The sequence below is a fragment of the Diplotaxodon limnothrissa genome, linkage group LG7 (assembly GCF_057381915.1).
Source record: "Diplotaxodon limnothrissa isolate DT_005_m linkage group LG7, D_limnothrissa_male_GT1.1, whole genome shotgun sequence".
NCBI classification, from domain to species: domain Eukaryota; kingdom Metazoa; phylum Chordata; class Actinopteri; order Cichliformes; family Cichlidae; genus Diplotaxodon; species Diplotaxodon limnothrissa.
In genome coordinates this window covers 6,094,652-6,121,375 of record NC_140602.1, presented here as the reverse complement: position 1 = coordinate 6,121,375, position 26,724 = coordinate 6,094,652, and the positions used below count along the sequence as shown (strand labels likewise).

The window sequence follows — 26,724 nt, the reverse complement described above, 5'->3', positions numbered from 1 at the left end:
TGCTATTGATTTGGGAGGAGGGCAAAGGAGAGGAGACATCAATATACTTGCTGATGCAGTGGCATCGCAACCTTCACTGCACAGCCTGCTTTTGTCCGTATATTGCAGGTGTCAGTGAAAAACACGCGCGTGTCTTGTTTGGTTCATAAACCACTCATATGTGATACTAAATCACAATACAGTTCTTCTGTAGCGAGAATCTAAAGAATGCTACACATCAGCTTCAAACTTGCACAGATACTTGCTTCACATGCGCACACAGAGCCATGCGCTGGCAAATGGACCCCTCATGTGGACCAAACCTTTGTGCTTTCAGCTGAAGCCTTACATTTGAACCTATGTTCAAAGACAGCCTACCTACTCAGCACACCACGAGCCAGACAAAATCCTGGTGTCTTCCTCTTCCCTCGCTTGCCACTCCAGCTTTCATTTTTTTTCTGTTTGTCCAAGGGTGCTGTTATAGACAGGTGAAAGGGGCACTGGCAGTAGGTGAGCTCTTAAATTACAGCACACTCGAGAGCAGAGGAGGGGAGTTTATTTTGGGTCATGGAGAAATTGAAGTTAGCTATCGCAGCATACTTGAAATAAGAGAATCATAGTGCAGTTATTTTGAGGATTTTTTCTTAAATGTGTTTGATGTTGGGAGAAGGATGTTGGGGTCATGTATGGGACGTACCATAATATCATCAGCTTTGTCATAGATGTAAGAGCCAGGGAATTTATTTTGAAGGTACAAAATTGCAGAGAGATCTCAACCACTGGCCACCAGTCTACAGCTTGTCCTGTGAACAAAAGCCAATTCACTGACAGAAATCCAAAAGAAAAGAACAGAAATGCTTTACTTATTGCATTTGTTGTCTGGTGTGTTGTGGTAGGATTGACAACTTCTTCAGGGTTTCTTACTTTGCTCTGTGTTGTAGTTTGGCAAATATGACTTTGAGTTTATAGGGCACACTTTGACATTATGTCCAAATGTTGTTTACTTGGCAAATGTTTTTTTTTTTTTTTTTGGAATGTCTGAAAGTAAGACCCACACATAATGACATGCTTTAGCTTGTTTTAAGCTCTCTGTGCCTCATTTTCATATAAAATACAAGCCGTGCTACCAGCCTAGCTTCAGGGATAGCAGTGATTTACATCATTTTGATTCTGACACATTTCAACAACCTTTTGTGCAGACATGGACAAGTTGACATTTCTGGCCTTTAGAAATATCCTGACAACGACTGGATGGATTGCTGTAAAGTTTAGTACAACAATTCATGTTCAGCTGAGTATTTAATTGACACATTTGGCATTGTTCAGAAAGGACAATCTGACTTTTGTCTGTTGTTGGCTTTAGCTAGTAATTTGAGCATTAGTTTTATTCGCTTCTTGTTGTGAGTCATAATTTTGAGATATTTTGCATAAGAGGGGCTAATGTCTTGTGTCTTATGTACTGAACTTCCTTGTAACAGTTCATTTCAATCCATAAGCAAAGTGGTTGTAAAATCATAATGTGTTGTCTTCTCATTGCACATTTTCTCTTGCTAATGTGCCCCCTGCTCAAGAAAACAAAGGCATTGGAGGAAGATGGATAGTGAGGCGAATAATCCAGTTAGCTTTTCATGTGTTTGCAGGCAGATATTTTCTCTTTAATGTGTTTATCATGACTTATGAGCTTCTCTATAGCAGTCATTAACATATGATTACCATCACAAGTCTAATGGGTTTGTCTGTTGTTCCCCCTTCTGCTCAACTGCCTCATCCCCTTTCCAAAATGTTTTCTTTCTAAATCTTTTATCTTCCTCTTTTTAACATTTGCTTCCTATCTCTCTGTCATTCTCTATCTCTCACACCTCCTTTCCATGTGTTTCCACTTTCGGCCCCTGCGGCCTCTCAACTTCCCAAGATAGAGGCTCACACACTCCCCATTATTGCTTAATTATCTGTGGCCTGTCATTTGAATAATGTTGTGTCCTTTACTTTCAATCTATTTAAATTTTTTGGTTTCATCTTTCACTTGATCTTTATTCACTTTTTCACTCCTCCTTCACTATATCCCACAATTGGCCCTCCCCCTACCGTCATCTCTGTAGCGTTCAAGGCATTTCTGTGGCATCGGAATACTTCTGCTTCTCTGTTTTTCAACACCTCCTCAAAGCTCATTGACTCTCCTCTTCTATTGGGTTATACAGAAATAAATCTATGAGAAAGACATAGCTGAGGATCCTAAAAGCCCACATTGGTCTGCTTCACACCAGCAAACCCTTTCTGTAGGATATTACTCTATTCTTTAATCTTTCATTGACTGAAAATTATGACTCCATCCATTAAAAAAAACAAGAAAACTGTACTTGATTTTATTTTGGCCATTATTAACTTCAAGGATGTTTTACTGTACACCTCCGGACCACTGACGTTATTCTTGCTATTTTTAGATTGCTCCCTGGAAGTTCCATTCACACCACTTGCTTTCGTGCAGCTGCAGCAGCAGGTTTAATCTTCTGCTCTGTGTCAAATCAGCAATCCTTTCACTTGAATTTCAGTTTGAAGAAGAAGATGCAGTCACAGGAAGCTGACACTTGCAAGTAGGGCAAGGAATCTGTCACTGTAGAACTCCCATGCTGACTGTGATCCTGGGGAATTAATTTATAGTGCACAATGTTGGGGAAAAAAGACAAGCATGCTCCTTACTGTGCTTCTCACCTGATGTGATGTGAGCCACATTTGGGCTTCCACCGAACTGCTGTCTTCAGTAATGATCATTAATGTGAATGTTGAGTCAGTTTGACACAGACGTTGATGTTTGCTGTCTGTGCAAGTCCGAAGTTCTCTGGTGAAACTGAGTTTTCATCAGGAAGGTATTTCTAGGGAAAATCTAAATGTATGTGGAGGCACCGAAAGAGGTCCTCAAAGTTTAAAGAGGCTAAATTAAATCAGGTTCAATTTTGCTTTTCAGCTGTTAAATTGCTGAAGTCTTTTTTTTTTCTAGATATAGTTTCTAGATATAGTTTGCAGTTTATATCTGCCAAATCATGAGAAATTTCCATGAAAGAGAACCAAAATTTGTTTTTTGGGGTGTTTTGTTTTTCTTGTTTTCTTTTCAAACATCTTTCTAATAAAAATGCAGCTCAAATGAAAATGTATTGGTGCTGTTGTCATGGCTTCCCTGTATCAAATGCACTCATCACTTTGTTCCACTGTAACTACACTCATTGTTGTTGTATCCCTGTCGGTTTTCTACACTTAAGTGAGGACACCTGGGGACATTTAGTAAGGCAAAGCAGAAGATGCTTTTTGGGTTGTGAGAAATCACAGGAATTATATGAGTTTTGACAGAGTCTTCGTGTGGGAGTCCCTATACAACTGACTGGCACACCCAGATTTCTACCCATGAATCAGTGTGTTTGTCTTGTGAAGAAAATGGTAATGTTTTCTGCTGTGTTTTTGAAATATGCCACTCTACTTTCAGTTTCTCACTACAGCTCTGTGCAGTTTTTCTTCATTCATGTCATTTTGGATGCTGGTTGATAATTAGTTTTTTATCCTGTAATTCTTTTTTTATAATCCTATTGTTTGTACCATTTTAGATGAATTAACATTACTGCATTACAGTGGTTTAATACATTATCGGAATCAATAGAGCAAATGGCCTGCTCACTTACTGCCTTTATGACTCAAATAAACCCCAGAGGGCAGTTAATTTAAGGCTCTGTGTACACTTCACAAGTCATTACAAGCATTAGCAACATTTGGTCCTTAGCTGCTTTATATTATTCTTGTCAATGCACTTGACAAGAGAATTTTTTTTAAGTGTGTTTTTTAAGAATCACAGCCCATTTTAGGACTTTTCCTAATGTTTTCAGTGGAAATTCATATTCAGCAGAGTGTCTGAACTAATGAAATGTGTATTTCCTTTTTTCCAGGGTTGGTCAAACTTGGAGTCCACTGTGTAACATGCCAGAAAGTCGCCATTAAGATTGTGAACCGTGAGAAACTCAGCGAGTCAGTACTAATGAAGGTATGTTTGCGGCTCTTAGTCTTCGGACTTTCTGATGAGGATGGTTAGTGCAAATGAAAAAATAATTTCGTTTTCTGTATTGTTTTTGCCTTACTATCTTACCGTAAACTTTATTATTTGTCATGTTCCCACAGTTGATGGATGGATAGTATACTAAGCTAGTGGACTTCCTCAGCAGAACCAAGGTTTCAAAAAAAATCAACAGCTGATCTTGCAAAAATTCTTAAATATTAGCAGTTTATATCACAGAGTGGAATCACATGCTGAGGTAGTGACGCATTTCAGACTCAAAGAGTCAGCTGCTTAGCTCCCCCATCAAGCAAGAGTCAGAGCTTCTAATGCACAACAGCAAAGCGGCTTTCTGTGACTATAATTAGTATGCTTTTACTAGTAAGTCTGCATTGTTTCTTTTTAAGGCATACAGTAGGATAGAATTTTTTTTTTCTTTTTTTTGTCATTGCATCATAGGACTCCTGCTGGGAAGTTCCATTCAGTGCAACATTGTCCCTTGTTTTGATGGAATAGTTGTAAAGAAACTAAAGAGAAGAAGAAGAGCGAGGGCAACTCAGAGACACTACAACCTGAAAATGGTAGTTATAGGATACACGCAGAGACAAGTGCTTGCTGTAATTGTTGGCTTATGAGCTGGAAAGCAGGAGGAGAATGGGTCTGCTCACAGTAAAGGTTATCTGAAAATGGAAAATCCCTCAGTTTTGGATCGCTTCACGTGGCATCATTATTCAACTACAGATGAAAAATTCTCTGTCCTTGGATATTGTTATTTGATAAACGGTCTGTATTTATTAGCTTCTTGCTGTGTCAGAGTCTGTTTTGCTCTTTGCTTGCTGCTGATTTGCTCTTGAAGTCTCTCTCTGTTCTGCCTCTTATCCCATTCAACATGCAGTCTTAATGTTCTCATGAAAGACAGGCAGGTCATTTCTGTGAGAGCTTCAGCTCTGATAGACGTATTGTAGCAGAAGTAGAGGAACTATTGTAACACATGTCGGTGAGCTAGGTGACATCTTGCTGTCCTGCAAAGGAAAATGAGGGTAACAGATGCCAAATACTGACAGGTTTCCAACAGGACCGAGTCTTTTGCTGAAGCTGCAATTCAGAGCCAATTACTGACCTCAGCCATTGTCAGTCTTGTCTCAGCAGTGTAGACTGTTGGGTGGGTGGGTGGGTGGGTGGGTGTGTGTGTGTGTGTGTAACAGCAGGTGTAGTGTATGTGCCAGTGAGAACTGAATTACGTCGGGGAGAATATGTATCTACAAAAATTCAAATTTATCAGCATTATTCTACATGTATAAAAAGAGATTCTAGGTTTTTTCCACTCATGCTGCAAGTCAGTATTTTTGGATCACATGCTAAAATGTCAGTGTGTTTGTGTCTACCTGTGCCTGTTGTTGCTAACCTGTAACACTGTTTACATGGAAATGGTGTGTGAGATTGTGTGCTGTTGCTTTGTCAGAGCCATCCCATATGGAAAAGCAATAGTAAAAACTTATATGATTTTACTCATGAAAGTGGCCACTTTCTCATTACTTTCATATATTGTTTTAGTAAGTATCCAAAACATACAAGTTTTATTTATATAATTTTTCAAGGGATCTTATATCAGTTTTCACTCTTATCTGCTTTTCATACAAGTTTCACACAAGACAGATACAAACTTTATAAGATTTATATATATCTTTTCCATATGGGATGTAACTCAAGTACAACTCAGCCGTTCTCACAGTCTGGAAATCTAATGGCATGACTCATTACCAAACTTACATGTTACAAGTTACATGTAAATTTCCTGCTAGTTTTGGAACACATTATGCTTATTTTAATGCTTGAGGAGGTATAGTTGAAGGCAGTCTGGTAGCAGTTATGGACTCCTCGTCGACCTGGAGAGAGTGTTTGTTTGGCAGGAGGTTCAGGCTGCTGAGGTCCCGAACAAATAGACTCAAGGACAGCTTTTACAACAGGGCAATAGCCCTGATCAATGCAAATAGCTGACCTGACTGGCTACCTACCTGGACTTTTTTTGGGGGGGGTTAACAACAGTAAAAACAGTAATAATAATAGTATTTATATTTATAACAAGGTGCAATAATAATTAATGTGCAATAATAACAGTGTGCAAGACAAATACACTTATTCTTCTTTTTTATTACTAAGTTATTATACTGTGTTGTGTTGTTTGTGTTGCGTTGTGATGTGTCGTATCGTGTCGTGTTGTGTTACATGTAGTGCCGACGTAGGACAGTTTTCCAATTTCATTGTACTATTGTACTATGTATGACTGTGCAATGACAATAAAGAGTTATCTTATCTTGTTGTCTGATGGCGGCGGTGTCAAAAAAAACGTGGTACAACCAGTGCGTGAGCTATCATCATCATCCAATCAGCATTTGATCAGCACATAAGTAACCCCATAGGTGGGATATTGGGTGACTACACAGCAGCACGCTCGCTGTGGGTGAAAACCTCTCTCTGTTTGCTGTCCAAATAGTAATGAATACACAGATGGACACATTTGCGGGACCACAAATTACACCTAACACTGATCTCACAAATTAGATTACAAATTCATTCTCATGTTTTGGGGCTTCCTACTATGACTGGACAGGTGTTTTCCAGCTCAAATCTAGTCGAGGTTTTCCCATATTCCCATTATGTCGCAACCCATACTCTCATGTGTCTGCTCTTCGGACTGCATATTTGGCTGTCAGACTGTCAGAATGATCGGGCTGTAGCTTCCTGCATAGCTCAGGCTGTGAAATGTCACCTTTTAATATGCTAATGTCTTGGGTCCCCGTGGTGCCATTAGGGGAGAGTCTGACTCGCCCAGACAGGTGTGTGTTTGTGTGTGCGTCTGTGTGTGTGTGCATATGTATTTGCAACACTCCTGATGACAGATATACTTTGTATGCATGCATACACTCATAGACAAATATAGGCCACACACAAATGTGCAGAGGAATGTGTGCACATGTGCCATAGCAACATCTGCATGTTCTTTAGTATGAGCATGTGCACATCCTCCACGACCTATGTCATCCCTCTCCGTCTGTCCTTCTTATGACTGGCCTTGGGAGTCAGGGGTCTGTGGAGATGAGGAGATGGGTTGAATTAATTGTCTCGGAGTATCTGGCAGAGAGGTCTTTTCTACACTCTCAGTGTGTTGAACTTTATATAACTAATGCTGAACTCTTTATTCCATAACCCTACAGACTGTGACACTAAGGACCAGAAAGACATTGAATTGTCTTGGTTAATGCATGCGTCTATGAACTTTATGTCAGTTTGTAACCAGGGAATGAGCCTTGACTACTTCAAAGAGCAAGTGCGGCCCAATGTTTTTTCACTTCTAAGCAGAAAAGCTAACAATGGAGTTACTTGAATAATAATAAGAGTCTCCGTCAGCGGGAAGTGGTTGCCTGTCATGTTTGGAATGAGAGAGAAAAAGACAGAGAGAGAATACACAGTACGTGCACATATGACAGTATGTCAGCAGTCTTTCGCACTGAGGCCAAACTGAATGAAGTAAGGCAAACCGATACTAAGAGAGAACCAACATTTTGTGCATGAATCTGAGTGCTTGTGGGTATCTCAAGGGAATAGTTGATGTTTCTGAATCTGTCAGTTCTCTCTCTACCTCCCTCTACTTTGGACATGTCTCTATGAGATCAGGCCATGAGGTTGAGAGAAAGCAAAAGGGAACTGTAGTAAGAAGAGAGATGGACATGTTGGGAGAAACCCTGCTGGGAAAATATAACACAGATGTCTTTGTCAGGACACCACATCTCTGTGCATTTCTTGTCAGAAGTTCCTGTTTTCTTCTTGATCTATTAACTGTGACATTCCCACATATGGCATGGCCCTTTGTGTTCACTTCCAGCGTAAGAGTACAAATCCAGCTTCCATTTCAACCATATCCCTACCGCACACACACACACACACCCTGCCTTAATTCTACATGGCATAGATTCAACATGATCCATATTGACATGACGTGTTGGGTGCATATCCATGATGGGAATTACCCCTTCCACCACAAGATGCTGCACTGGTTTGACTGTTGAGGTCATTTCAGAACAGTGAACCTATTGTCATGTTCAAGAAATCATTTTGAGATGAGCTTTGTGACATGGTGGGTAATCCTTCTGGAAGTAAATAGGTGCACTGTTGTCATGAAGGGATTGACATGGTCAGTAACAATACTGAGATAAGCTGTGGTGTTCAAATTGGTTCAAATTGGCCTAAATGTGGTAAGAATTACAGCATTATACCTCCAGCAGCATCCTGAGCTGTTGATACAAGGAAAGTTGGATCTTTCCTTGTATCATGGTGTTTTTATGCTGTTGGGTGGTTGGGTTGAAATTTGTTGTAAACAGCACGAAAGCATAGATCTAAGTCTTGCAGCAGATTCATCAGTGCAGACAGTGTTTTTCCAGACAAATGGAGGACAGAAGTGTCAGGCATAAAAAAAAGAGCCAGAAAAAAACTGTCTAGGCAACAAAGAAGTGGTTAAAGAAGAAGCACATTAAGGTCATTGAATGGCCTAGCTAGTCTCCAGACCTCAACTCTACAGGAAATCTGTGCAGGGAGCTAAAGCTTCAAGTTGCCAAGGGGCCGCCAAGAAACCTAAAGTATTTAGAGAGTTTCTGTAAAGAGGAGTGGGCCAACATCCTTCCTGAGATGTGTGAAAATCTGGTGACCAATTAGTCTTGGTTGTGTTTTGCTTGGGGATCAAATACTGTATTTCAATGACACGTAAATTAATTTATAGCTTTTGCATAAAGTGTCTTTTTTCTGGATTTTAGTTGATATTCTGTCTCTCTAGATTAAAATGAAACTACCATAACATTAGAGACATTATGTGATTTCATGTAATCACATAATGATTTTGAAGTTTTCCCTGAGAAAAAGAGGATTCGCTGTAACATATTTCTACCATACTGCCTGTCATTATACTGTATATGAAAAAAGCAACTCCGATAAATCTGCAGTTCAGTCTTAGGGTGAGTATTATTGTTACTAGCCGTTAGCAGAGGGATCAGGGTATCTTTAACATGCAGCAGTTGGTAGTTGCTGTTGATGCCTGCTCTGTTTTCTTCCTCTGAGCCAGCGAGCTGGTGGCTGCTGCTGCTGCTGTTGGGATAAGGACAACTAATTAGCCAGAGTGACTCCCTCTCTCCTCCTGAAGCAGCACAACTTCAAAGTCACTCTACTGTCCCCAAGCTCAGAGAGCGAAAGGAAGAGAGGGAGAGGAGGGATGAAGTGCAGGATGAAGGAAGATAGGGAGGGAAGAGTGTGAGTGGGTCGGGGGAGGGTTAGAGAGGGTGGTGAATATGAAGTTGGAACATTTTACATGGATGTCTTATGAGGTAGACATTGCTACATAGCCATGCTCATTTTGATAGCTTTTAAAGACCATAAGGTCAGTAAGGTGGTTTTCTAACTCTGTCCTTGATGTAAGTCAGCTCAGTTTAAATGTGAAATGTGCACCCAAGAAATTGAAAAGTAGTTTGGAGATGCAGCAGTGTGCAGTATAATTGCCCCCTTAAGCAAATATTTGAAACACTGCACTGAGGACTATAAGCCGAGAACAGCACGACAATGCCACAGCTTTGGTGCGAATAAAGGCAGAAATATTTAGAGTTAATTAACAAGATCAGGGCTGTTTGATTATGTGGATTTTCACAAATGAACATATCTAGTATAATTTGTGAAGTCTACATGTCTTAGTACATAATACAGATGCCCTGAAATGAAAGAAAAACTCCTTTTAGACTGTCTATATGACACTATAGTATCTGAGTTTTAAATGCGCAGATTGTAAAATAATAATTTCAAATAAAACAGTCACAGAAAGACAAGGAATCAAGGTTCAGCACACCAACCGACAGAGATTGTGGTGGGCGGGTGAGGAGCAGAATGCCATGGCCACAGATGAATCACACAACTTCTAATCTTGTTATCCCGACACCTCTGTGACAGCACTGTAGCTTTCTTTCTCTGCCATCTCTTCTTTTCCCTCCTAATGATTATAGATTGTCCCTTCTCTCCCATCTCTGTATTGCCGCAAGTGAGTTGGATATAGAAATGCCTCCAACATACACACATCCTCTTTAACTTAATGTGTGTTTATCTGTTCGTGTGCATGTCCGTGCCTCTGAGTGTGCACAGACACCCTTTAAAATAAATGGGTTTCATATATTGTGCCTTGCCGTGTTGATCCATCGGCTTTGTCTGGTGCTGAGCCAGAAACTAGGACTTAACTTGGTTTGATTTTAACAGGTTGACTGCACAGAAAGACCATAGAATTACCAACTTTGTTTCTCAGCTGTGCTTCCGCTCAATTCTGCTGTTGATATAGAGTATGCTTAGGTTGGGTGCTTGCATGACATTCTTTTTTTTTTTTGGTCTCCCAGTTTCCTCACAGCATCCTGTAGGGACCTAAAGAAGAGTATTTTTTCCCCATATTCGGCCTTGTTCTTTGCCCGCTATCAGTCACGATGAAGGACACTCCAATTGCTTTCTAATCATCCAAATCAGTTTTTTCACAGTCTGTACTGAGTGGCAAAGAGGCTCTGATGAAATGGAGAATAGATTTTGCCTCCAGTGCCCGAAGACTGGTTTTGAAGTTGAAAGAAAGTTTTAGCCTTACTTGTGCGACTGTATAACTCATGGGTCAATATCACTGACTGAAGACACCAGACACTGAGGTTTACACACTTCTGACTGGTACTTGGAATATTAAGCATCCGGCACGTAAAACTGTGCGGCTCTTGACTGCTGCTTTGCTGCTGCTCACTGTGGCGACAAAGCTCATCAAACACATGCAGTGTTGTTTGAGTGATTTTACCTTTCATATGCCTTATCCTGATAAAACAGAGATGGAGTGCAGACTCGAAATAATGAAATGCAGGATAGCAGAACAGAAGATACAGCAGGATCCCCCATTGAGTTCGACAGGAGACAGACAGACGTCTGAATCGATGGCATTTGTTTCCCCTCTTCAAAGGCAACAGCTGCTGTGTTGTCAGATAGATGAGAAAGCTTTATTTGCGTTTTTATTTGTTGTTGCTTTAGTTTTTTTTTCTTTTTCTTTTTTCTTTTACTTTGTCAGCAAAGGGCATATTCTTTCCCCCTTAAGTAGGGAGATGATTTCATTGAAGAGATCAGCTGAGTTCCCCTCCACAGTTCAGATAGCTTTTCATGGCTATTTATTTATGCTTTTCTCCCTGTCGAGCGTGAATTTGTCTTCCTTTTCAACCACTGAATGTTGGTAGAATCCTTTATCCACCTGTTTAAGTAGGTACATCGTGTTCCTTTTAGAGGAAAATACTCCAACCTCTATCTTTACTTTCATATTTTACGTCCAATGTGCTGCATAGAATTCTCAACGTGTTCCCTATATAAATATGCTTTTGGCCCATAGCCCAATGGCCTGTGATTGGGCTTACTGCAAGATATCAACCTCCAGCACGATGCAGTTGTCTTCATTATTGTGAATAAATTCACTACTATTTGTACAGCATGGTGGAAATTTAGAAAAGAGCAAACATTAGCACGATTCCCATTTAGTGTTGTTTATATAATTCAGCGTGCGTGTGTGTGTGTGTGTGTGTGCATGCGTGCGTGCGTGCCAGTTTTGTTTTTTGACCACTGAAGTGAGGACATCAATTGGTAAAGTATCTTCCAGGCTAATTTGCATATATTTACTCGCTTTTATTCACGTTTAGCTGTTGCAAATAAACACGTACATTTGCTCCAAATATGTTAATGACTGGTCAGTGTGTCGAACATCAAAAGCAGAACAGTTTTAACTTCATCAGCTCCTGCATCTACATTTCTGAGGGGGATTGTTAGCTAATGACCCCGTTGTGCGAACACTCTCTCAAGGACGTTCTTTCCTCCATCCTTTTCTCAGTCACATACTATACATGACTACAAGGCATAAGTGCAGGCGTGTACTGTAAATTAGTTTGGACACTATATTATTGCATATGCCATTTATATAATGAAGTGGTAATAATGCGCAGTACTAACAGAGAACTTGCGCCCATTGTGTTTCTTTAAATATGTCTAATACTCACTGTATCGCCTAATTAACAAGTGTGAATGCTAAAACAACTCCCTCATTACAATGTGAGATTCATTCTGAACTTATTTCCAAAGTTTTGAGCTAATTTAAGTTGTTTCAGCTGACCACTCTTACTTATTGACTTCTCTGTCTGTCTGCAGTTTGTGTCAGTAAATAAGTCACGTATTCATATGTGAAGTTAATTAGTTGGTAAGTAAATCACATCAGCTCATCACCTATGTCTGCCTGAATTACCGCACCAAATTATCCCTGTCAATTTTTCATTACCTACTTTCTGTAAGTTGTTGTTTTTGCACATCACTTTACAAACCAGTGCAAACCAGAATGACCACTAGCTTACTAGTGGCAAAACTAAACATTAACGTTTGTGTGTGCAGCTTTTTCTTCTAAAAAGAATTACAAGAATTTAATGTAAATAAGGCATTTAATGCAAATTTGTCAGAATAGTTAGATAATCCACTTTCCTGAACAGCAGCAGCAACTATTTTATTAGCCTCAAATATAGACAACAGTAAGTTATTAGCTTTACCCTAGTGTAAGTGATACTGTACCAGTCCCGTCTTGTGAAATTAGTGAGTGACATAAACGAATGAATTGACAATAACCAAAAAAAAACCAAAACAAAAAAACTTTGCTGCCAAAGCGATCCACTGCCTGCCTGTCACTGTTAAATTGCTCGTTCTGCATGTGGCTTTCGCAGAAAAAACATGCATAGTCATTCACATAAGCAATCACACGTCGTCTCTGCGACTCTTTAGCATGTGTCCTTCAAGCGCATCCATAAGCTCATGCAGTGGATTTGAAGAGGTTTTCATGATTAGACCCAGTGTCCGCAGGGTCTAAAGCACCTCTGCTATTAGACATTATTAGGACCAAGGTTATCCAGGGACATGTCTGTTAGGGTGAAATGATATGGCCTGCCACTGGTCTAAGTGCCAGCCTGATGAATCTGTCAACAGCACAGGAACACATCACAGACATGATTAGAGAGATAGAATGAGAGAAACTGAGAATAAATGAGGGCCAGCAGAAGAAGATGAAGAGGAGGAGTGATACCAGAATTGGTCTTGGGTGGGAAGGGGTAATGAGCACAATTTCAAAGGTTGGAAGATGGATAAAGGATAAGGACTAGCCAGCTAGCAGAGACTATGTCCAGATCGATTTACATGTCTCTGGCATTGATCAAACTCCCCCGTGTAGGGAATTTACCTCCGCTTCACAAAGGATGACTGATAAAGTGATTATCAGAGAAAAACCTGCTGCACTGACTGACTGCGTATGTATCAGTGTATTTTACATTTGTGTATTTGTGTGGTCCACAAGGACGGAGAAGTGATAAACAGAAAAAGATGAAAGTAGAGAGAGATTACTTTTTTCAGTTCAAAAACTTTCACTGAAATGGGATCATACAAATAAATGATTTTATTTTGTGTTTGTTTTGCTCCCAGTGCGACCAGCTCAGCTGTGAGAGATAACGCAGCTACCTAATGCGCACACGCCTCACCTCAACAAACACTGTTAAATCCACTGCCCCGAGCCTGTCTTTGTAAATTTCCAAACCAATTTTGGATAAGCAGGTTCCCCCAGAAGCACACATTAATATCATCTCAAAGTTAGTGATTATTCCCTGCACAAGAAGTAGATTTGGGACACATTACAGACTGATGCCCTCTGCGATGTTGTAGCTTGTAGATAGTTTGTGTTTGTCCTTGAAACAGATGTCCTTATATGCTGGTTACCAAGACTGACATGCAGCAGTCTTCAGCGAATCAACTCCTTCCAACTAACATGCATGTGCAAGAACACAGACACACACACACACACACACACACACATGCTTGCATGCACACCAGCTTGGCTACCTCCTGTCCCTTATTCTGCCCTACTGGCTCACTGACCGACATATGGATGGATGGAGGTGGCTCTTGGCTTGCCATGATCAGTGGAGTGTATGTGTACAGTGTGTGTGCAGCATAGAGTAATGTATCCACATGTCACAAGTATGAATGCTGACAAGCTGACTGGTTTTGTCTGTGAGCCAGTAGCCAAGCTGTGTTGTCTCCTCCCCTTCTGCTCCCTAACAGTTAGACCAGGTCTCCTTCTCTACAGCCGTTACCCCATCCAGATCTTACGCCTATTTTCCCCATATGTTAACTGTTCATTCTATCATTACCCTAAAATAGTAACTATATATATAAATGTCATAATGTAGAGTGAAACATGATATCTACTTGTATAATGTTGAAGACTGGTAGATTAAGAGTAAAAACTGCTTTGTTTAAAAAAAGTAATCTTTGAATTATAAAGCTGAGCTGTATGAAAATACATATTCGGGGGGAAAAAGACGTTATGCTGTAAAGATAACGATCTCTGGCACAAAGCTGTTAGAAAACAATATAATAGATTAATGTTAAACCATGACTCATGCCATCATAATCCTATATTTTACACATCTTTCAAAACGCTGAGAAATATGGAAACATAAAAAAAAAATCATTGTTGTCAGTTAATGTCGATATTTGGTTTGTTTTGCAAAGTAAAGCTATTAAAGTGGAGAGGTCTCTCGCGTCTTTTGATGCTTGTAACTCGTTACGTTGCTGCCTTGTGTTATCATTCACACTCTGCTTGGTGCATGGCAATGTTAAACAGGTTGTCCTTTCCCCATGTTGTGTTAATTGACAATAAAAGACCCAGGAGATGGGGTGGTGACGTGCAGGGAAGATGGCTCAAGCTGGCACCACTGCTCCTCCCCCCATTTCATAACACTTTTCTTTTGCTGTTCTCCGTTGGAGAGAATTACATGGCTTTTCCTTTATCCCTTCCACATCCACACACCCTCCCCTGTCTCTCCTTTGTTTTGTTTTTTTTAATCCACCCAGCAGCTTTTGCACGCACTACGGCCTCACTGTTAGCATAGCCACCCTTTTTTTTTTTATCTGACACACATGGCTGCCCTGCTGACGTTGATCCTTAGATCTCAGTATCAAGGGGCCATTCACTCACTTGCCTGGGGAGGTGACAGAAATGTCTGTGTTTTCCTTCTGTGGGGTGAGAGAGGCCGGCTGGAAAAATGGTGTGAGGTGCAATAAGTGGAGAGTGAGAGATGACAGAGCCTGTGATCCAGTATTTCACCCTTTGAGATTTTGGGCTGGCTTCTGTGTTTGGTCATTCTGTCACATGCGACATGAATCTAATTTCTTTGCGTCTTTGTTGTTGTCTGCATGCCTGTAACCCCCTGGCCTCTATCACTGGCCATGGTGATAAAACTATTGATGTTGCCACTCATTTGTTTGCTCATCCATTCGGTCATTTAGATCCAGGGCTGTAATTTAACAAATCAATAGCAAGCTGATGGAACTATGCTAAACTGGCTGCCATCCTCTGAATTTGGAGTGACACCACTTACTCCTTTTGTCTTATTTTTCCAAGTAGCTACAGCCTTCTCAGCCTTTCTCCCTCACATATGCGTATTATTCTATTGCAGCATCTACATTTTGCTTGCAAATTGTAGTAAAGGTAATAAATCATATAAGCTGTACTTTTTAGACCGAACAGCATCAAGACCATTAGGACCATGAGCCTTTTTCTTTCAGCATACAGCTTGCTTTTTTATTACAGCTTAACTGTAGTTGCAGTTGTCTTAGTTAACATCTTTAAAAAAAAAAAAAAATCACTGTTGCTGTTCCTTCCTATTGATTCATCTATTGTGGCAGGATGTGACACTGATGGGAAAGCCTGTGGGTCGAAGTGTGCCAATCAGCTCTTTCACTAACAAGCTCCTGTTCTGATGTCTTCTGCTAATGATGTCCACTTCACAACAATAACCACACTGCTTTACATTCGACCCCTTTTTTCTGGTGAGGCGTCTTTTTTCCTGCCTTGCAGACCCGTTTTGTTATCGAGAAATTGACCAGAAATTGCTGTAATTTGAACTGCCAAACAAAAAAAGAACACAAGACAAGATAAAAAGAGTGTCTTCATCTAACCTCTGTTTAGGTGCATGTGTGCATCTTGGTGAACAATGTCCAAGTGCCTGCTAATAAAGGCCTAATGAAGTCCCATGGAGAAATGGCAACTGGAGAGAATTGTCCACACTCACAGATGTGAAATTTAATGAGAGACTGTGGCATGCACAGGAGCCGGGCCAAGATGGGGAATGGCCACCTGGTATTGTTTATTACTAGCATGAAGTTACAGAGTGTGTGTATTTGAGTGAGTGGGCAGTTAGTGGCTGTGTGGATAAATGCAGAAACCGTTGGTGTTCCTCCTTTGTATGTGTTTCATGCATTAGGTATGCATGAATCCACTGCATGAACAGAACACATACTGTGTGACCCCTTTTCCAGAAGAAAGCAAATGAGGAATAACCGTATTTTTCCAGTCACCTTTTGATAACTGTAGGATACTTAAAGAAAAAAGGCATTACTAGAAAGAGCAAAGGTTGCTTCACAGATTTATAATAGTATGTTAATCAACACCAAATCTTGCAATAAGCAGACTGTTGTTCAGTTAAGTCTTCACATTAAGCCTCATTTCTCTTTTTTTCAATTAACTAAAAGGAGGTGTTAAAAGAAGCTTAGGATGTCGGCCCTGTAGGATTTCGACAGCTCATCTCGAGTCCTGGTTAGCATTAGTCTCCTTGCAGGGAGCCTACTGCCAGCTAGCGAGCTAGCCACCATGGGCTCATTCTTAACAACGCACCTTAGCCTCAGGTGAGAAAGTGGCATAGTGTCGTGCTGCTGATAGCACTCATTAGTGTCTGGATTAACCCTGATTAGCCTAGCTTTTTCTCATGCTGCTTCTTCATACCAGTGGTAATTATCCCTTTATACCCTTTTCAGACTCAGACATGTGCCTAGTTTTTCTAATATATTTTATATAGCTTTTTATTCTCTTGTGGGTTTTTTTTTTTTTTTTTGTTAGGCCCAGCTTGAATAATAAAACGCTGCACCGCATTTTCTTTGGAGAGACTGAATGTATTTAAGCAGTTTTTTTAATTGTGTTTTTGCCAGATACAAAGTTATTTGCCTGAAAAATATGAATTGTGTGTAAAGGTATACCACAATCACAGACTGAGCAGAGACCACCAACAAAACCTGTTTTGAAATTAAAGCATTGTGAGTATATAAGTCAATAAGACTTGGAGATCTGTGCATATTACTTATTGAACAAAGAGCTTTGGAGAATTTAATGAGAACATAGTTAGCTGGCAGATCACAGTTTTGACTTCATTCCACACGAGTGTTCATAAAGCCAAGCCACGCTGAGTATGACATTAAAGCAATGTGAAGGCTGTCACAGTCAAATGACATAGTGAAATTGATTTTGATGAGATTGAGAGAGGAGCCTTTAACTCGCGCTGTTCTTTCATCTTCATCCTTGTCAGTCAAAGTTAGATGCTGAAGGTGGAAGGGAAGATGGGCAAGAACTGTGGAAGGGTGAGCTGATGGCCGAGAGGAGACCAGGAGGACAGGGTGCTGAAGAGCAGTGGTGGATTCTCTCGAAGCGGGTTGCATGCTGATTTTCAGTGGCAGCTGTACATGCTGACAAAGACCTCTGGAGATGGTGATACAAATCCAGAGTGATCAGCTGGATTTTGGTGAAATTTTGCTTTGTACAGTGTACAGTGGGGCAAAAAAGTATTTAGTCAGCCACCGATTGTGCAAGTTCCCCCACTTAAAATGATGACAGAGGTCAGTAATTTGCACCAGAGGTACACTTCAACTGTGAGAAACAGAATGTGAAAAAAAAATCCATGAATTCACATGGTAGGATTTGTAAAGAATTTATTTGTAAATCAGGGTGGAAAATAAGTATTTGGTCACCTCAAACAAGGAAAATCTCTGGCTCTCTCAGACCTGTAACGTCTTCTGTAAGAAGCTTTTCTGTCCCCCACTCGTTACCTGCATGAATGGCACCTGTTTGAACTCATCATCTGTATAAAAGACACCTGTCCACAGCCTCAAACAGTCAGACTCCAAACTCCGCCATGGCCAAGACCAAAGAGCTTTCGAAGGACACCAGGAAAAGTATTGTAGACCTGCACCAGACTGGGAAGAGTGAATCTACAATAGGCAAGCAGCTTGGTGTGAAAAAATCAACTGTGGGAGCAATCATCAGAAAATGGAAGACATACAAGACCACTGATAATCTCCCTCGATCTGGGGCTCCACGCAAGATCTCATCCCGTGGGGTCAAAATGATCATGAGAACGGTGAGCAAAGATCCCAGAACCACACGGGGGGACCTGGTGAATGACCTGCAGAGAGCTGGGACCAAAGTAACAAAGGTCACCATCAGTAACACACTACAACGGCAGGGAATCAAATCCCGCAGTGCCAGACGTGTTCCGCTGCTGAAGCCAGTGCATGTCCAGGCCCGTCTGAAGTTTGCCAGAGAGCACATGGATGATACAGCAGAGGATTGGGAGAATGTCATGTGGTCAGATGAAACCAAAGTAGAACTTTTTGGTATAAACTCAACTCGTCGTGTTTGGAGCACGAAGAATACTGAGTTGCATCCCAAGAACACCATACCTACTGTGAAGCATGGGGGTGGAAACATCATGCTATGGGGCTGTTTTTCTGCCAAGGGGACAGGACGGCTGATCCGTGTTAAGGACAGAATGAATGGGGCCATGTATCGTGAGATTTTGAGCCAAAACCTCCTTCCATCAGTGAGAACTTTGGAGATGAAACGAGGCTGGGTCTTCCAATATGACAATGATCCAAAACACACCGCCCGGGCAACAAAGGAGTGGCTCCGTAAGAAGCATTTGAAAGTCCTGGAGTGGCCTAGCCAGTCTCCAGACCTCAACCCCATAGAAAATCTGTGGCGGGAGTTGAAAGTCCGTGTTGCTCGGCGACAGCCCCAAAACATCACTGCTCTCGAGAAGATCTGCATGGAGGAATGGGCCAAAATACCAGCTACTGTGTGTGCAAACCTGGTAAAGACCTATAGTAAACGTTTGACCTCTGTTATTGCCAACAAAGGTTATGTTACAAAGTATTGAGTTGTATTTTTGTTATTGACCAAATACTTATTTTCCACCCTGATTTACGAATAAATTCTTTACAAATCCTACCATGTGGATTCATGGATTTTTTTTTTCACATTCTGTCTCTCACAGTTGAAGTGTACCTCTGGTGCAAAGTACTGACCTCTGTCATCATTTTAGGCGGGGGAACTTGCACAATCAGTGGCTGACTAAATACTTTTTTGCCCCACTGTACATGTCACCTAGTAGCTCTGTACACAAAATTAAACAAAAGGGACTTTAGTTGTCTCAGCTGTCTGTTTCTTCTGGACACAGTAGTGTTTATATTTACAGTACAGTCAATAACTCGAGTGTAAAGAAGCCTCTTGTGGGCAATGTTCATGTACCTGAGTGCACATTTTGACCCATATTGACCTATGCTTTGTGTTGTTGACTGTGGGTAAGAGCCAGTCCGTGGACAGTGTTCAAATGTGGAATTCCTCACATTTCTTATCGAAACAAACAGACTTGTGTTCACGTCAGGAAAACCAATGGATTATGAAATGTTACAGTGTTTTCAAGGCTTGTTTTGGAAGAGAATGTGTAAGATAAGGCATATGCAACCTGTTTTCCATCTGTTTTTGAAGCAAACATGAGATAGCAGTTATTACTGGCTGGGAAGCTAACCAGCTCAGAGTCTGATCAAAGCTTATCTTTGTCTGTTCTCTCACTAGAAAGTAACAGTCAGGTCCTTTCCTTAGTTTACTTATTCCAAAAAGTTGTGTGTGTAAAATAGAAAAGAATGTAATGATTTACAAATCGCATAAACCCATTTTTATTCACAATATAAAAAACATATCAGATGTTTCAAGAACCAGCAGAAAGAATCAATACTGAAAATCACTTTTGGATGCTTGTGATCTTTGGGCACTCAGATGACACTGCATTAAAAGCAGATGTGATTCTGTCATGGAAATCACTAAATTGGCTCTGGAACACTTTGAGACAAAGCTTAAAACAGACTGAAGCAAACTGGAAAGAAGTTCTGTGTCAACAAGCAATATTTCAAAACTATTTTTGGAAAAAAATTGACTCTGACAATTCGGTTGCCTATGGAATTGTCGGCTGAGACATCTGGAAAAGCACCATTAGTGCTCACATGCTGAAAAGACTATGCCAAAAGATGTATTTGCATCTATTACAGCAGCTTGACTTCATAGTAGAAGACTCCAGGTGCTGAACTGTTTTGCCTGCAGTTGGTTTGTACGACTGTTACAGACTGGTGGAAACCCTTTCAGCAGTGCCTCATCAGGGGATGTTTTTAGGGTTATTGAGTGCTTTGCACCTAAAACAAAGTACTACACTACTTTGGTACTAAGGTTTAAAAAAGAGAAAGAAGGGAATATTTATTTTTTAATAGGCCCGATTATATTCTTCGTGTGGAGTCTTTTTAGGAATGTAGCAACATTGATGACGCAGTAATCAAAACTCTTTTTACTAATTTCTTCTTCCTTCTTTTTCTTTCTTACAGGTGGAGCGAGAAATAGCTATTCTGAAGCTCATAGAGCACCCACATGTTTTAAAGCTACACGATGTCTACGAAAATAAAAAATACTTGTAAGTATCACCAGCTGATTTTGGTCCACATTTGATGTGTGTGAAATATACAAAATCATAATTGTAATGCAAACACAATAAAAGAAGAAGGAAATTTGTGTAGCAACTTTTGTGACTATGAGATATTCTTACAGTCAGCTGCTGTTTTGGACACCAGAACAGTTGTTAAAATGCCACAAATCATTGTGGTGGTCTGCAGAGCAGTTGTGATTGGTGTATTATGATTGCAGGCCAACAACTACAGCCTTAGAGGGATAGATGCTCCATTAGTATTGGCATGAAGCATTTAATTTAGTTGTGCACGCTAGGGGACTGCTAATAGGGCGAGGAAGCCTTCGTAATGTAAACACCATGACGTGCTTATCAGAGGCAACACCATGGCATTAAGAAACATTAGCCACGAAGAGCCTGCTGCAGCAGCTGCACATACACACACAAACACTGCACGCACACTCATGCAGACACTCATACATTTATCAGCTTGCTTTAGCAGTGGTGAGTGACAGCCCCATCAGTTGTTCATAGTAGACCTCTTGATCTATAGTGGACTGTTTGCCAAATAAATTCAATTAGTTTTCATTTTTAGCTTACAAAGCAAATAGGATTGGATATGCAGTGCTGTACATGTCATCTTTTAAGATGATAGGAACTGCAAAATATTATGATTCATCCTATAATTGGATTATTAAAATCACATTTTGTGCACATTGCTTCATGACTTCTGACAGACGGTCACTAGTAGCGTCACAAAAGACATTTTGCACCACAAGTGACTTGAATACACTCTGAGCTTTGCACAAGTGATGTAATTTTTCTCTTAATGTTTCTGATTCTTAGTGCGATATCTCCACCTGAAAGCCAGTAATTGATAGATATACAGCATGTTTGCAGCTTGCAGACCCAGAGCTTGAAATACTTATTATTCTGCTGGCACAAGCTGTTTAAACTGGTGTTGCGGGTGTGTACAAGAGGTGATGGAGAATTTAAAGGAGCCTGAGAGGAATTTTGGTAAAAGAAACAAACTATATCAGAGAAATTCTTCAAGTAGCCTCAACTAGGAAATGCAAAATTTCTTACAAATCAGATAGTGTATGATTTTTTTTAATTTTTTTTTTAGCCTAAGATGTATTGATCTTATTAAGTTTGTTGTTGTGAATCCTTAAGCAATCAATCAAGGAGTGCAAGATCTACTGTTGTTGTAAGAAATTTACATACACTTATCATGGGCATGAATGTCATGGTAATATCATTTTCAGTGATTTCTTTGAGCTGTTGTGGAATAATTGCACAGCATAGATTTTTAATGACTTTAAAAAACAAGAATTTGGTCCACAAGTTAGAAAATATTTATTCCCACCACACGGGGACAAAATTATAAATACAGGTCAAATATTTGCATACACCCCCACTAAGGTTTGGTTAAAAGGCCCTTAGCAAATCGCACCTTAATCAGATGTTTTTGGTAGTCATCAACAAGCTTGTAGCATAATTCTGGCTGGATATTTGACCACTCTTGTAGATAGAATTGGTAGAGTTCATTTAAAGTGCTTGGTTTCCTGGCACAGACCTGCCTTTTAAGAACAGTTCATAAATTTTCAATGAAGTTGAAGTCTGGGCTTTGAGAAAGCTATTCCAGAAGCTTAACGCTAGCTTGCTTTATTCATTCCAAAACCAGTTTTGATGTATCTTTGAGTTTCCACCATCTAGCTCTCAAACTCTAATTTATTTATAAGGTAAAAACCAAAAAACCCAACTTATATTGACCAAAGTGCTGTACCACATATTTGATAGAAGTAAATAGGCAAAGAGAACAGAAATAAGTAAACGTATGCTAGCAGGTGCTAAACATATACAGTCATGGCTGAAAAAAAGCATAGGCGACACAATGAGTAAATCAGACAAACTCAAATTCCTAATAAGTTTAGGTTTAGTTTTAAAATACTCAGTGGAAGGAGCAGACTTCACTGTGAGGGAAATGCTGTTCTACATTGCTAACACTCCTATGATTTAAAATCCAGAGTAGCAGACAGTCAGAAGCATGTGATCAGCTGACTGGAGAAAACAAGAAGTCAAGTAGCTGTGTAAGAGGTTGGACATGTAAAAAGGAGGCAGGTCAAGAAGAGCTTTACAGACAACTTTACAGAGCAAGATCAGAGGATCTTGAAATCACTTCTAAACTTCACTGGCAATAAGTGGAGAATAGCTTAAACAGATTAATATGATTTCTTTTTGAGGTGCCTTTGAGCAGCCTAGCAGCAGTCTTTTGGGCTGAGCTGAATCAGAGAAGGAAAAAGCTATTTTTAACCACTGAGTTAATTTGCTTATCTTAAAGCCAGATTCAAATATCACACCAAGATTTCTGACCAAAGAAGAAGTTGTAAGAACAGGTTGGGACCTAAGACGGAACCCTGAGGTACCCCACAATAAAGTGTAGCTGTGGAAGAAGAATTGTTTCCAAAGCTGACACAGAATGGTCTATTTTTGAACCAGTGTAGTGCCAGCACAGAAGTGCAGGCATTGTAGGGGATGTTGTAAGCAATGGCATCACTGAGATTAAAGAGGACAAGGACCAGGTATTTTCTTGATATGAAGCTGAAAAAAAATCCTAATTTTTCTATCAATTTTGAGCAATCTACAAGTATCACTCATAGCAAAACAGCTCCATAACATGATGATTCCACTACCATGCTTGACAGCTGATATAGTTTGGTTAGGTTTGAAGGCCCCACCTTTACTCCTCTAAACATACTGCTTGTCATTGTGGTCAAACAGCTCGTTTTTTGTTTTGTTTGACAGTAAAATTTAGATTTAGAACTTTTATATAGTTCTAGAAATTTAGAACTTTAGAATTGGAGAAGCTTCTTGGATAAGAGCTAAAACATCTTCAAGAAACTTCAAGAAAAAGTTCAGTCGCTTTCTTTCCAAGCTCCTTAGACTAACGTGACCTAGATGACTGAGAACCTACACAGCCATATCTGACAATAAATCTTTTTTCTTGAAGACATTTTGCTTATACATGTGGGCAGCTGCTAATATTGGTCGAGCCCAGGGGTGTGGATTTTGGGACAGGGGCTTTTATCTTGGTTAGCACCCTCACAGTCTATGGCTATGTAAAACTCTGTTCACCGTGTGACACTGTTGTTTCCGGTTCTTGGCAGGCTTGAGCCTTGGGGGTTCCTCGGTTGTTTCTGAACATCCTAACCAGTTTCCTCTCATCTGAGGTTGTCAGTTTAGGGCTTCCAGACAAGTACAAGTTATTCAGTTGTGACACTTCTGAATAACTTGTACTTGCATACAATTGTTTGAACTGTTGATCTTGGAATCTACAGTTGTTTCCAAATAGCTCCAAGAGACCTTCCCAACTTGTGTAAGTCTACAGTTCTTTTGGTCTTCGCTGAAAGCTTCTGACCACAACTGTATGTCTATAAGAGTTAATAGTAGTAGTAGAATTTTCCTAAACCTTGAATACTTTAGCTTAGATATAATATTAAATCTGAAAGGGAAATCCTGATTCTTGCATCATAATAAAGCTATTTTTTCAGAGACAAATACAAATTTAAAACAGAATAATCGGAGGAATTACAGCAGTAACAAAAATGTATCTTTTTTTAGGGTAAACTCAGTGGAGCATCCTGCCTGAACGCCAGTATTTTAAGTCACAGACCAGAAAACTTACCTCACAGAGAAATTAAATTTGTAGCCATCCTTATTCTGCATGCAAAATGTATGTGTTTTTGTAATTTGTGATCACTCACTTGTGTTTGGACTGGTTGTTATTTTTGCCAAAGCTGCCGAGGCTTTTCCAACAAAGGTTTTGCCTTTGGACTGAGGGCTGTTTAATGAGCACATGCGCTGTCACTAGTTACAGTTTGAGTTACGCCATATGTTAATAAAATGAAAGAGACCCATGTGCACCCTAATATCCAGAAGGGGAGAGACAGAATATTTTACTATCAGTCTGGATTTCACTTTGTCCTAGTGAAGATGGAGTGAGTTTGAGTACAGGATATATGAGCAGTTGAGATCGGAGCAGGGCCGGGGCACTCCTTGCTTTCAATCCACAGACGCAGCTGCAGGCATGGGTCAGTGAAGATTCATTTCCTCCCTCTCCCCTTTGAGCTGCAGAGCATGGCCACACAGTCAGGATGACAGAATGCTTGGCCACACAGACTCAAAGGCCACCTGACGAAGGGCCGCATGAAATGATGAAGTGATGGCAAGGAGTGTGTGTGTGTGTGTGTGTGTGTGTGTGTGTGTGTGTGTGTGTGTGTGTGTGTGCTATGAAACTAAGTAGATGGACAATAGATCGCCAAAGAATTATAAAAAAGATTAATCAGCATGATATAGTTTTTCAAAGATAAAGATTTGAAAGCTTGTTAGTCTTTAATCTATGTGCTTCGAGGGAACTATCATCCTGCCATTGCGCCATTTCTCAGAAACCTTAGAGGTCCAAGGTTTTTCTTTTCTTTAGGGCTTTGTAGAGAGTGCAGGTATTTGTTCTGGCAGGTATTTTTCTTCTTTCTGGGTGCATGTATGAGAGTTTTTTCTCATGTACTCTCTTGATTTCGTTCCTATTTCTTTGTCTCCTCTCTGTTTCTCAGGTACCTCGTGCTAGAACACGTGTCTGGTGGTGAACTGTTCGACTACTTGGTGAAGAAAGGCAGGTTAACACCTAAAGAGGCCAGGAAATTTTTCAGACAAATCATGTCTGCCTTGGATTTTTGCCACAGTCATTCCATATGGTAAGTGACATCCTCATGAAAAACATCCTGTCATAGCTGCTGCTACTGTGGAGGGTGTAAAGGGTTGGATTGCACTTATGGAACAGGAGCTAATAAAGATACTGAGTGAAACAGTCCAATCTTTTTTTTCATTGATACTCAGCAGTGTTTTTGACATTTGGAAAACAAATATAGTTTTGACATAAATAAAACTCATATTCTCAAATATACATTGATAAAATAAATGCTTCAATATTTGAGATGTAAGAAAAAATATTGAATTTAAAATTGTAATAAGATTAGCTGTCCTCTGCATACATACAAATAGGACTGTAATACAAGAACTTTGTGAAAACCACAGACTAGATGTAATATTTGAGATACTTGGAGTTAAACCCATAAGAGGCACATTCATTATGTGTAATCCATAAAAAACATCAGTTACATTTAAAAAATGTGTAAAACTATCATACCCAGGAGGCGTAACAAAGTCAATTTGGTTGTCATACAACATTGAACAAATAATGAGTTCCCCAGTAATGACTTCTGGAAAGATGCAGACTTTTCCTAAAGTGAATCTATAATGTAAATTTCAGTCAGTTTATTCAGATCTTTGGAGTGCTGTTTAGTTTTCATACCAATCATTCATTATGGAGATTACAGAATGGAAAAAAAGCCCTTAATATTGCTTATTTTGCAACATGTTTGTGAGTATCGCTGACATGTGGCAAAGAGAATCTCAGACACATATCTGAATCTATATGCATTCTTTTCAAACAAAATCAAAAGGAAATATGAGTTTGTTTATCGTGAAGCAGATAAGCCATGACAAATCAGTGAAAAAGATGTGGTGTTAACTTGAAAAGTTGAAAATATGATTCAGTGAGAAGCAGAAGGGACATTTTTTTCTCAGTAACATGATAAATTAGGCCTGTGCAAAGGTCTCAGATCACTTTTCAGGTGTCTCTATTTATTTCTGCAAACCTGCGAGGTTAGGCAGAGTGAAGGCAAGAGTAGAAACCCTCTTATCAGGAAGGAGGACAAACAGACATACACAAACTCTGGAATAGTAAAAACACATCCTGTGGAAGAATAAACGTCAGAACTGGATGACCGTACCTGCTGTAGTGTGTGTGTGCTCATTTCTCTTCTTCTTGATATGAAATGTTTTCATAGTGAACCCATCTATATTTTATATTCTGTGTCTTTTGGAAGATTATTTTTGCACGACAGTAAACCTGTTCTAAACATAATTTCCATAACATGCTCCAACGTGACACATTTTGTTTGACTTCGGGGGGTA

General features: G+C 40.0%; 1 protein-coding gene across 4 annotated transcripts in view; it reads left to right on the top strand.

Moving 5' to 3' along the window:
• The window catches only part of brsk2a (BR serine/threonine kinase 2a), a 179,238-nt gene that overhangs the window by 101,410 nt on the left and 51,104 nt on the right, over nucleotides 1-26,724 (top strand). For all 4 annotated transcript variants that reach the window (XM_085357267.1, XM_085357266.1, XM_085357265.1 and 1 more), the window contains exons 2-4: nucleotides 3,909-4,003; nucleotides 20,615-20,700; nucleotides 25,302-25,442. In XM_085357267.1, coding sequence (XP_085213393.1) covers nucleotides 3,909-4,003; nucleotides 20,615-20,700; nucleotides 25,302-25,442 — 322 coding nt within the window. The remainder of the gene's footprint in view (nucleotides 1-3,908; nucleotides 4,004-20,614; nucleotides 20,701-25,301; nucleotides 25,443-26,724) is intronic.